At 39.3% G+C, this 12,497-nt stretch overlaps 1 protein-coding gene across 6 annotated transcripts in view; it reads left to right on the plus strand.

The window, feature by feature from the left end:
• RFX8 (regulatory factor X8) overlaps window positions 1–12,497 on the plus strand; it is a 32,403-nt gene that overhangs the window by 9,447 nt on the left and 10,459 nt on the right. For 2 of the 6 annotated variants that reach the window (XM_086880422.1, XM_023917795.2), the window contains 8 exons: window positions 3,011–3,061; window positions 4,478–4,541; window positions 5,528–5,662; window positions 5,742–5,819; window positions 6,325–6,438; window positions 7,096–7,246; window positions 8,628–8,686; window positions 11,907–12,060. In XM_086880422.1, coding sequence (XP_086736548.1) covers window positions 3,011–3,061; window positions 4,478–4,541; window positions 5,528–5,662; window positions 5,742–5,819; window positions 6,325–6,438; window positions 7,096–7,246; window positions 8,628–8,686; window positions 11,907–12,060 — 806 coding nt within the window. The remainder of the gene's footprint in view (window positions 1–3,010; window positions 3,062–4,477; window positions 4,542–5,527; window positions 5,663–5,741; window positions 5,820–6,324; window positions 6,439–7,095; window positions 7,247–8,627; window positions 8,687–11,906; window positions 12,061–12,497) is intronic. The other 4 variants (XM_086880423.1, XM_023917800.2, XM_086880424.1 and 1 more) reach the window with 3 other exon arrangements.

The raw sequence follows: 12,497 nt of genomic DNA on the forward strand, positions 1-12,497 counted from the left end.
CATTCACAATGAGGAAAGGTCTTGTCTGCTGTTCAAGGGGTATTGCAGGTCTCTGGCTAAGTCTCTGCTGGTCTTTCCTTTTCAGGGAAAGAGAGGTGTTTTCCTGCAGCATCACTTAAAAATAGCAATCTTGATGGGCTTGAAAGGAAAGCTGATGATTCTGGTCATATGAGAGCTGAGAGAGAACAGAATTATTTAAATTGTTGCTCTTTTTTCCTCCCTGTGTAGAAACATGAGGAAAAAAAAATTATAAAGTAGGAGGAAGCAATGTTAGCTGAGTTTGGGGGCAGGTGCAGAAAGAAGGACTTTAGCCCTTGCTGGGAGACAGACACACCACATATGCCAGCATGGCTTCTGTCTTTGGCCCTCCTCATGGAAATGAGCCAGCTCCTCTGTGGGCTGGGGAACACCCTGTAGGTCATGCTTAACCATAGGGCAGCTGCTGCCCTGGCTGCTGCAGGGCTCCTCCTCCTTCCCCACCTGCTGCAGAGGTGCCTGCCACGACACCTACTCCCTATTAATAAACTGTATTTAATTTGGCCAAGCCAAGGAATAGGATGTGCCTTCCAGGGAAAGGACTGACATCAACCAGCCACCTACTGACCTTGATATTGGTTCTTAAACAGCTGTCCTATTGAGAAAAGGCTGAGAGAGTTGGCATTCTTCAGCCTGGAGAGGAGAAGGCTGCAGAAGACCTTACGAGCACCTTGCAGTACCTAAAGGGAGCCAACAGGAGAGCTGGGGAAAGACTTTGTACTGAAAGAGTGTAGGCTTTGATTGGATTTTAGGAAGAAATTTTGTACAGTAAAGGTGGTGAGGCACTGGAACAGGTTTCCCAGAGAAGCTGTGGATCCCCATCCTTGGAATTGTTCAATGCCAGGTTGGATAGGGATCTGAGCAACCTGCTGTAGTGGAAGGTGTCCCTGTCCATGGTAGTGGAGTTAGACTGGATAACCTTTGAGGGTCCCTTACAAACCAAACCATTCTATGATTCTATGATTCTATAACTTTTCAGAAAAATCAAAAAATTAAGAAAAATGAAAAAAATTTTAAAATTTAAAAAAATAAAAAAAAAATCAAAATATGAAAATCGTATTCAGACAAAGATCATCTTCCTAGCTGCAGTAGAAAAGTCATTTAACTACAAAATTATTTTGTCTGATGTTTCCTTCATTGATGACAATTTTGAGAAGGCACTAAGATGTTGAGTGAAGCCAGAATTTGAAATGAGAGCAGCTTCCACTCTAAATGCAGCTACATGTCCCTGTCCCAGGCGAACACACAGGCCCACAACACCTGGGCAGATGGGTGTCACAATTACTTCTTGGTGTCTCATATAGCACAGCAGGAGAAAACAGAGAGAAAGCGGTAGAAAATCACAAAGCATAGCCAGAGAAGGAGGAATAGCACAACTCTGAAAGAAATAATTAGGTCACATACTAAAAAAGCGTCTGCTTCAACCAAGTAAGTGAGTGAGTTTCCATTTGTGTGGAATTTTGTAAATCTTTTGCAATTAAGTCATGAAGGAAATAACTCATCTTTACTGTCCTATTGGTAGGCTTCAGTACTTTTTGAAATTGCCATTAATTTTTCATGATCTAATTAAAAATACAGCAATGGAAAGGTCTAGATTTTTACTTTAAAAATTGAAATTTTTAAAAAGTAATTAAAACTTGAAGACTTTTTTACCTGCAAGAAGAAATTGTGTTCTCATATAAGTAATCAGATGCATGAACACAGCAGGGTGTTTGACCAATAATCTCAATTTCTGGAAGTGTATTTGTGTGGAAATTTCCAAATCAGAGTGAAGATTTTTAATGCACCATTTCAGTGCAGTCTAGTTTGTTGTCCAGATCCCTCTAACAGGATAACTTCTCTGTCTTGTTGCCATTTCCCTCAGGCAGAGGCCAGAGGTATCTGTTTTAGTAGTGAAGGTGTCCTAAATAACTACTGCGCCCTCCCATGCCTGAATAAAATCCAACATGCAGATGCTTTTTCTGTCACACCTACCAGAGAGGAAAGTGGATCCCTGAGCCCAGCTGAGAGACCATGGCATCCATCCAGCCTGTGGAGTGGTAAAGAAAAGAATGGTTTCAAAACTATGCACCACTGTTTCTAATTACTGAAAAGGATATTTCTTGACCATGATAGCCAGCAACTGATGTGGTGCTGGTAGTGAGGAACTAGGCTTCTGAAGCCTAGTTTTAGACCTGTGCTTGTTGGTGTCACAGAAATAGCAGTAAGATTATAATGGTTTGCCTTTAAATACAAAGGAGGCGTTTGTATTTTGATAGTTGGTGGGACCTTGGATGTGTCTGGGTTGGAACACATTCACACAAAGAGTGATGAGGATGGTCTTACACAGCACCTGTGAATTTGTTCATTTAGAAATCTTCAGTTCTTTGAAGATATGTGAACCACAGGTCTGATGATGGTGCTATGAAAATAGTGCAAATGTATGCAACTGTAGTCAATGAGGTCTCCACATGTATTACAGACATTTACTGATTTGTATTACAATAGAATGTGTTCCCTCTCGGAACGGGGGCTTTGAGGACAAGCTGTCCCTAAAATGGTGCCTGGTCTGGCTCAGCAGTGTTTAAGAAATATCACTGAATTTTGGTTCTGTAAGAGTTGCTTTTTTTATTCTAGTAATAGGCAAGGTTCAGGCTCCTGACTGGCTACTGAAGCAAACCTATTATTTTTTCATTTAAAAAAAATAAATTTTCCTCTAGCAAAATAATTTTTCTAATCTCTGTGTAATCTGGCAGTCAACAGCATGCACATTCACCACCTTCCCTCCCTTCAGTTTTCTTTTGTCCTTCCCATTTGTGTCTCTGTAATTCTTTATTTCATCCCCATTGTTGTATTTCCCATTTTAGCTTTAGCTCCCATCCCATAGCATCACCCAAACTCTGCAAGAGAGACGGTGAAATTCCTTGTGATTTTTTGTCACCCATCTTCCCCTTCTCCCACCCACCTCCTCTTTGTGTGTTCTGTGTTTACCCAGGAACTGCTCTCCGGGGGAAGTGAGCATCTCTGATGTGCAGCCAAGCACCAGGTGAGTCCCAGCCCCCTTTGCTAACAGTGGGAGCACATAGAACTATTTTAGTGTTCCCTAGTGCCTAGACACCTAGGTACTTGCAATTAAGCATCACTGGCTGGGGTGCAGGGGACTCCCTGTCTCTCCTGTGTCAGGGGAGTGGGGAGCCAGGCTGCCGAGGGAGCCAACGCACTGGAGGCGAGCGGTGCTGATACGTGTTGCCATAGTAGCAGCAGCAGAAGATACAGCTGGCCTCCTTCTCAGGGAGAGCAGGAGCTGGAAAATATTAAGTTTATTTCACAGGCTTTAGGAAGGATCTATTTGAAAGAACTGTTATGAAACATCTTTGCTTATATGTGTTTGCTTTGTCCAGTCACCACTTCTAAAATGTTTGGGGGAAAAGGGTCACCAGCACTACCAGACATACTCAGAGTGAATGTTATGCCCTGTCTTGGGCGGGCAAATTGGTTGTTTTTCTGGAGCACAGCCTTCATGGCACAGAGTAGAGCAGAGGGAAAGGTGGCAAGGGCCAGTTCTGTGGATGGCATAGAGTAGAGAGGAAGCATTTTCAGTGGCTGGAGTTTACAGGCAGATATATTTTTACATTTGTCCTCTGTCCCTTCAGGATGTAGGGTGGTACCCTGGCTTGTACAGGGTACACAGCAGTAGCCAGGATCTGATCAGATAGCCTGTCACCCTCCTAAACAGCCAAGTCCAACAGGACCCTTGAGTTTGAAATGCCTTCATAGTCAGTGAGCAAGTGTCAGCAGCAGATGGAGGCTTGACTGGAGACATCCAATTTTTGCAGTATGTCCCTTTTACTAGCTCCCATTAGCCTCAACAAAACAGGTAGGGAGAGAGCCAGGAGAAAGAACAGCAAGAAAGAGCCTGTTGTGCCTACTTTCAGCAACAAGCCAGTGGTCAAGCCTTTGCAGGTCCAGGCAGATTCTGACTGCATGGAACACCATGGCCAGCCAGCTTGTAAAGTAAATGGGAAGCAGTCAGAAACAAAATGCCATCTAAACTTATGTGTGATGTAGAAAATGTAATAACTGTGAAACCTAAGCAAAGGGATTATAATGTTTTTGTTATTTTGATATTTGTAATAGTTATTACCATTCCAAACAAACGGCAGCTACAAATACAAACCCATGGTTCTGATGCAAGAAGTTCAAAGACATTACACTGTTAAATGGTCAATTGTCATTAAAATGAATGTTTCGGTTTCATCTTAAAATTCAGAAGTTGGTCCCAGATTAATTAAAAAAATCTTGGGATTACCAAATGACAGAAAGTGGGATATGTTTCTCAAATATAATTCTCCAACCTAGTGTAGTCTATCCAGTTTGAGCTATTTTCTTACTCAATACAGAATAAATCAGTGAGCTTTTGAATGTTTGTTTGGGTTTTTTTCTGTTATATATTTTATCACAGTAGAAGTTCCTGGAGTTCTGAAAATGCAGCTGATTACAAGAAGAATAGACAAAAAAAAGGAACAGTGAGTTTCAGATACATTAGACATAACAAAATGTCTATTTGTGTGTTTAATTATAAATGCTATTTAATATGTACTGATGAAATACAGCTAGCTCATCTTCTTCAAAATAATCTTGGTCTGTGTAATCTCACTACATTCTTACTTCCCCCACTCCTATTTCACCCATTAGCTAAATATTTTTGTTGTCTTAACGTCAGCTTAAATAATTTTGTCTGTACTGAGACCAGAAATTGTGGCTGACAGATCAGGTTTTGAACATTAGGGGAGTTAGTGGGGAGCAACCTTCCTTGCCTGAGGCCCATGATATCTAATACTGTTGAGACAGTGTCTTTTAAACATGCTCAGAGTTTATTGTCACAAGAAGTATTTAAATACTAGGAAACAATTACGAAAAAAGAGCACAATCTCTGCCCACTGGAAAAGGCAGATGTAAAACTAACCTGTGGCAGTTCTCTCAGCAAGCTGTCATGGGGTGGCCTGACACCAGGCTTGCAGGATGTCAGCCAGCAAAGCATGAGCACCAAACTTATGTGGACCAAAGTGAGGAACAAATGAGAGGCTGGATGTCTGTCTAGTAATTGTACTGAGTGCTCAGGTGCAGTAATGAGTGCTGTGACAAGGACAGCCAATGGGAAATGTCCTGTCATCAGCACAGCCAGCTATCTCCAGCCTTATCCAGGGGGTTACAAGAGTGACACGAGTGCTAGAGAAAATATATATGGAAGATATGTATGGCATTAATATTTACTGGTTTTGAAAATAAATTAATGTACAGTGTAGGATTTAAATATTTAGGTAGCCCTTCTTTTTTCCTTCACCCATCCCTATTTTCTAAAAAGAGACAAGCATTTCTCTAAAGAAATGCATCTTATTATAAAATCATATCCTACAGTTTCAAGAAAATACTTAACACCTTTAACCAAACTGACAAGATAATTGCAATCTTTTTTTTTTTTATTGTCCAAAATAAATTCTGGTGCATCAAGAGTAAGAATTTGCAGTATTATCCATCTGTCATTTATCTGAAGACTGAACAAGAGACACTTCATTACCTTTCTCCTGATTTCAACCAGTTCTTCTTTGGAGAGCAAGCACAAAGTGAGACATACCCCTATGAGCTGGTACGTTCAAAGTACGTGGCCATAAAATGCATTAGCTGTTTTTCTGTGAGATCATTTTGTACCCTCTTTTTGGTAACAGATTGCACTGCTTGCCAATGACTACTACAACTATTGTCAAGTTATTTTACAAATGGTGAGAGAGACCAAGCTTGACAAGGTATGCCTTTAATAACATTTACTCTGAAAACAGCAAACAACTGTAAGTGTAAAATTGTGTCTGTGTAGCTTATTTACTTGATTGTTTTGAGCTAAGGTAGATGATGTTTTATGGACAAAAGGAGCATTTAGTCAAGTTATTTTAAAATTCTGAATTAATACAACATGCTCCAAGAATCTCAGTTTGTATGTATATCCTGAGCCCTGCCCTCCTGGAACATCAATAAGTCTGAGCTGAGCGCATCATACATAGCCAGGATACATATCTTTAATTACATCCTCATATCCATGGCACAATTCTTTGTTTCTTTCCTCTTTTAGACACTGCCTGGTGAGGTTCAGCTTGTTGCAGCTTTCCCAGCACACTTCCACTTACACTGGAGGCAAAGAGACCATCTCCATGGTCATTCCTTTGCTTCTGTGTTTGTGTATTGTCTTACTGAATTGTACTTTACATTCCACAAGTGCAAAATCAGTGAAAATTCATAAAGGGCTTTGTGTGACAGGTGGAAGATTGTATCATGTCATTCTGGACATCTCTGCAGCCTGAAAGAATAGAACTGATGTGCCTGCCAGATGTATGCCAGCTGTTAAAAAGCTATGATAGGTATCTATTCAAGGTACTGCACACAGATTTGACTTCTGTACCTATGCTATTATGTGTTTATGTCTTTTTGGTAGTTCTAAGGAGAAGGACCCTCTCTTTCTTTTGTGCTGTACCATGGGACTTTCTTTTATTCCTTAACCCTATCTTTTGGCTTCTTCTGAGACAGCCCAGTATGGGTTTTGGTTTTGAAAGGAGCCAGTGGAATTTGGTATAGCTTCCATTTTGCTCCTATATATTAATTTGAAAGTTCCTAATATCAGTGGAGTGTGCTGTTATAAATGTGGTCTGTGGTTCTGGCATGCGGTTATGTGACTGAAATTCCAACTGATGATGGTTTTCCAGATTAGGAGTCTTACTTTTCCTTTCAGAACACTACTGCATTTCTCAGTGACTTTACACATAGAAATATGCAGTTTTCTGATAAAAAATTTTTTTCTTCTTATTTCCAGCAGGCCATTAAGTATTGTCTAGAAATTAATTTAGGACGCAACATTTACTCTTAGGGTGTTTGTCCTTCTGCTAAAATAGGTAGCTTAGTTCTTGCTTAACTGGAAGAAATAAATGGGTTTCTTTACACTTGCATTTAAATTATCAATATAATTTTATTTCATGTTGCTGTAAATATCTGTGGTACACCAGTCAAGTGTAGCAGCATGAATTTGTGTTCTAGGAACTGGAGAGCATCCTACTTCCTGATTTCCTGGAGGAGGTGCCTGCACAACACATAGACTCAATCAGATCATTCAGTGAAAACGTTAAGTGTTGGATGCTTAATCCTTTGGGAGGTTTTCCATTACTGCTCCAAACATCCAAGTCTAATGGTAGGTTTGAGTAAGAGAGATATTTTCAAAAATGACCTTTGGTTAAACTGCAGAGAAGATGGTATTACAAAACTCTTAAATTATTTTTAAAAATTTTTAGCTGATGTAACAGTGATAGTAGCAACACCCGGAGTTAGTTGGGATACAGCTAAAAATAAATGATATTGCATAATGTGTGAGAACAAACTGAAGCCAAAAGTATTCCCAATTCATGATAAATTGAAATGCACTTAAATCTTTTTACAGATCTGTCTCTTGCCACGATTGTTTAGCCGTGTAGATGACCAATAATATGCAGCATGCCCTCTGACACTCAGATATTATTGTGTCTCTTCTTCTTACGAGTGGCTTTATGCTGATAAGTTAATTAATGGCTGTAGCAGTCCAATATAAAAGGAAAAAAGCCATAGTCCCATAGGGAAAATCTGATTGATACTAGAAGATGATAGGAAAAAAAATCTGTCCCCTACAAAGCTGTGGTATATGTGTGTGTTTGTAAATATGTATACACACACATATATATTTATACCTGTTAAGCCGAAGATTCTAAGTCATCACATTGCTCAGTTGCTCATTGAGTGAAGACCAACTTCTCAGTAGTAAAGCAGGGCTCCTGTGTAGGCAAAAGTTTGTATTAGGATTCATAAGCTCAATATTGCAGACAGACTTAATTTTGGCATTTCTTACATTTGCATGCTTGGCAGAGCAAACAGAGCAATGTGTTTTTAATAAGTGTATGTGATTAATCAGCTGTTACCCCATGTAGGTACATCCTGGTCTTTCTGGTTTGTACAAACATCATAGAAACACAAATTTTCCCTTGAAAATCGTTGTCTGTCTACAGAAATTGCTTTACACTTGGTTTTCCTGCAACTGAGAAACAGTTATTTATTTTACTCTGAGGAAGGTTATTCTTAGACCATGCTTTTCATAATTACATATAAGACATCATAAACAGGAGATAAGTACAACAAAAGAAACCAACTCCTATCAACAGTGCTGCAGAATTACAGATGAATAAAGGTGGAAATGTAAACTGTCTGAACAAAATACAGCAAGTTTAGATTTAACATTGCTTTCATTCACCTGAAACCATACAAGTAAAAGAGCATTATATTAAATGTAAGAAAATATTGGAAGACTTTTTTGTGTACATCATGGATTAATAGATTCACAGTGGAGGAAGAGCTGGGCAGCTTCTCTTTGCAAGGTTTGAAGGCAAGGGTCCCCAGCCCATCCTGGCTCAGTGCCCCTGCTGTGCCCTCCATTGCCCTCAAAATCTCCCCTAGGGAACTACTTTCTAACTTAAAAGATGTCTTCATTAATGTATTTTAGACTGTAAAATATTAATGTTGTGAAACATCTTCCTCTTCTTTAACAGAAGCTAAAGAGTTTGTAAAAAGGCTCAGGAGACAGACAGACCTTTGCAACATGGTCAAGGTATGTTCCAGAATTTGTGGGGAAAAGAAAAAAAAGCTGTGAAACTCATTCCTGCCAGCAGTTTGCACTATTTTTGAAATGCTCCATTGTAGAACAAGTGCAGCAGCATGGATGTTCTTAGCGGTACACCAACCATGTCATGCTCACACTCCCACCCATCTCTTCCCACACTGTTAAGCATGCTGAGGGGACATTTTCCTCCCTCTGGATTCTTCGGAAAGCCTCTGAGATGTAGTTGACGGTACTCCATGGAGAGGAGAACACAGTAGTTGGAGGGATCAGGTGACAATTTCCAGTATCTTTGCCCATCCATGCCAAAGTGAGTTGAGAGCACATGCTGGAGAATTCCTTCCATTGGTGTCCTTGGATCCTTCCAAATCCTTGGGTTTTGAGGTGGTCTGGTCTATAGCAGAAAAAGGAAGGTCACAAATAGAAAGCAAAAGAGAACAGGTTGTATATTCTCTCCTTCAAACATGTACAGGATTTCCCCAACTGATTTGAATCATTACTCAGATGGAAGAAGGGATGCAGGGAGAAAGCAAGGGAGGGAGGGAGGAAGGGAGGGATGGGAGGAACTGCAGCTCCTTGGACCACTAAATGTAGCTTTTCTTTATGGGAAAACTTCATCACCAGCAGCCATACACACCCTCCTCTTACTATAAAAAGTAAAAAAAAAAAACAAGAAACAAACCAAAACAAACAAAAAACAAGAAACAAAACAAAAAAAGAGCACAGACATGCATAAGGTGCCTACCCAGGCAAAAAATTGACTTCCATGAAGTACTGAATACTCACAGTTTCCATTTACTGCATCAGCCCTTGGAGATACTAACAGCTGGAAATCTCAGCTTTATATGCTTCGAAACAGGTGGTCTTATGCATTGAAGAGCATGATCCAGCAAGATGATGAATGTCACCTGTTCCCAGATATTTGCATTTGATTTGCATACTCAGATTTCAAATCATCCTTCTTGTGTTCAAGCCATGATGTTGAAGGGCTGGTTGTAGCTCTTTCAGTCTTCTCCCCTATTCTTAATGTGGTGGAAAAGCTGCAGAGTCAAAACTGGATTTTACCCTCAAGATTTAGGGTAAAAGAATTGCAGCAATTGAAAGAAATTCTCTAGAAGAAGCCTCTGGGTGCTTTACATCCCTTTTACATTGTTTAACCCACACAAATTGAACACAGCAGACCTGAGAATCAGAGTCAAATTTACACTTATAGCTCTCACAAGTAAATGTTGTTTGTACCTTCTCTAGAGCCCCTTCAAAACACATGAGAAAAGTAAAAGAGTTTTACTGTACTTGAAATTTTGGGGCAGTGAGTTCCAATGTTTAATTATTTGTTGTATGAAAAAACACTTCATTATTTTAGAATTTATACCCTTCTTCAAGCAATTTTTCCTGCAAACCTCCATCACATCCTTCCTCAGTTATTTCTCTCTGAAGGTGAAGTTTATCTCATCTTCTCACACAGGAGTCATTTGGTATTTCTAATCAACCCCCTCAGTTTTTTGTCTAAAATGCGTCTGGAATTTCAACTAAAGACTGATGATCAGAGCAGGCAAGAGTGCTCCTGATGAGAAGTGCTACAGAGGCACTGTGCAGCTGCAACCTCTGAACACTGTAACCACACCATCCCTTGTAGAGTACTTCACAGTAATTCCGCCATCTGGTGAGAAAGTAAGAACAATTTTGGCAGGGTGAGCATTCCAAAGAAAAAAAGGTAACATTCCCACCATGTGTAGATAAAGCAGGCTGACAACTGCTACTCTTTGGACATGCAGAAATAATTAGAGCATAAAAAGGTGCAAACTCCCAGTGAGAAAAGAATGTGAATATGATGCATGTAATTTTCTGGGGCTGATTCCTGCCCCTGGTAAGCTGTATTTGAGTGTTGAGAGGGCTGGCTCTCAGTCATTTTAGAGAATCATGTTTAGTGATTAGTGATTTAGTGATTAGTGATTTAGTGATAGTGAAATCCAATGGGTAAAGGGACCAGTCTAAAGTGTTGGGGCATGGAGTCAGGTATTAGCTATCTACTGAAGATGCTGCCCAGGTAGCTCCCAGCCTTTGGGTCATGTATTCTTTTGACAGGCTCTTTTTCTGTCACTGTAAACTCCAAGTCAAATAAGAAGAATGCCTTTGTCATTAACTTATATGAAGGAGATTGCTAAGTGAGAATCAGATTGAGTTTGGTATTTCAAAAAAGCTAGCAGAGTGATGAAAAAATACCTGTATTGGTAATTTTTGCAAAGAAATAGTCAGCTGCATTCATTGCTGGGTCGTTTTAAGCACCTGGTGAATGGGATTTGTTAAAACATGTATGGATTCTGAAGTTTTCTGGAATTTTACAAAGTATATTTTTCCTCTGAAAAGCACAACTGGACAAGAGTTATTCACAGAAAAGCCTGAAGTCCAAATTATGCTTCAAGATCTTACTGATTTCGGTATGGAAATGAGACACTAAATATATTTGTTAACAAAATTTAATAAATTCAGATTTAGTTTCCTTGACTGTTTTCATTGTTTCATCAAGAGTCTTAAGGAATATTGTGTTATATTAGCAACTAATTTTAAAAAGTGAAGAGATTATGATAAATTTTTTTTTTTAATAATCTGAAAACTTTTTGCAATATATATGCGATACTTTTTGGGACAAATATGAAGACAGATTAATTCACAAACGACTCATAAGCAGATAAATGGGATAAAATGGGATAAATGGGATAAAATGCCAACTAATATTGTTTTAACTAATGCCATATTTATAATGTTATTTTTACTCTCTCAAAGGCTTGAGCAACTTGAGAAAACTTGCCTTTGAATTAAATTGCAACAGGAATTAAGGACAGATAACACTGAAGGAAAGTTATCCCTGATCCACCATTCTGTGCTTTAGACAAAATACCATTATTTAGTGTAACTGTAATAACTCCAGGCAAAGCCAATTGCCCAGGCAATTGCCCAGATAATTCAAGTATGTTAGCCTTGTCTGCTCCATCACAGACAACACAGAGCATCATTGAAAAGAACATCTCCCAGAACAAAAGTGTCTTGAAGACAACTTCAGATTTATCTCCTTTGATCCTATACCCTCCACACCCCCAATCTGGAGACTGGTATTGAATAAGGGAAACTTTCCTTTTGCAATTCCCTTATTTGGCTGAGTTAAGGTCTTGAGAAAATGAAAGGCATTAACTGTTTTTTTTATTTTCTACAGACAGTAAGAGCTCTCTTGAACAACAACAGCACAGTCACTGTTCTGCGATCAGGCTTGCATGCCATCTTCAATGAGAAATCTCTGGATGTGACTAAAGACCTCTTTCAAGAGTTTAGGAATCCAAAGAAGCGGCAGAAAAACATACAATTAAAATGTAATTAATTTTTGCTATTTATTGTCTTTCCTCTTAAGCATTAGCTTGTCGTTGTTTAAGGTCCAGGATTTCCTCTTGTTTATTCATGACATCTGCCCTACTGGGAATTACAGTCTTCCTGTAACCTGAAGGGCTAAAAAAGAGCCAATAAAATCAGGAATGGAGCATGAGATAATATCCTCCTGACTTCAAAGGTTAAGAATTATGGGCTTTTGGTTTTGACTCTCTTAAAGCTTTTTGTGACAGCTGGAGTGGGGTTTGTGTTACTGAATTATGCATTCTCCTAGAAGAAGGTTGACAAGCAGGGATATTTTTTCATGGTTCCTTTTGACAGGAAAGATGTTTTCAGTATTGCATTTTTCTCTGTTATTAGCTGCACGCAAAATCATTTCTTGTGGCCATGTTTTAAAATACCGTATGCTGAACTGGACAAGACC

Source organism: Cyanistes caeruleus, chromosome 3 (genome assembly GCF_971803275.1).
Source record: "Cyanistes caeruleus chromosome 3, bCyaCae1.hap1.1, whole genome shotgun sequence".
In the NCBI taxonomy this organism is placed as follows: Eukaryota; Metazoa; Chordata; class Aves; order Passeriformes; family Paridae; genus Cyanistes; species Cyanistes caeruleus.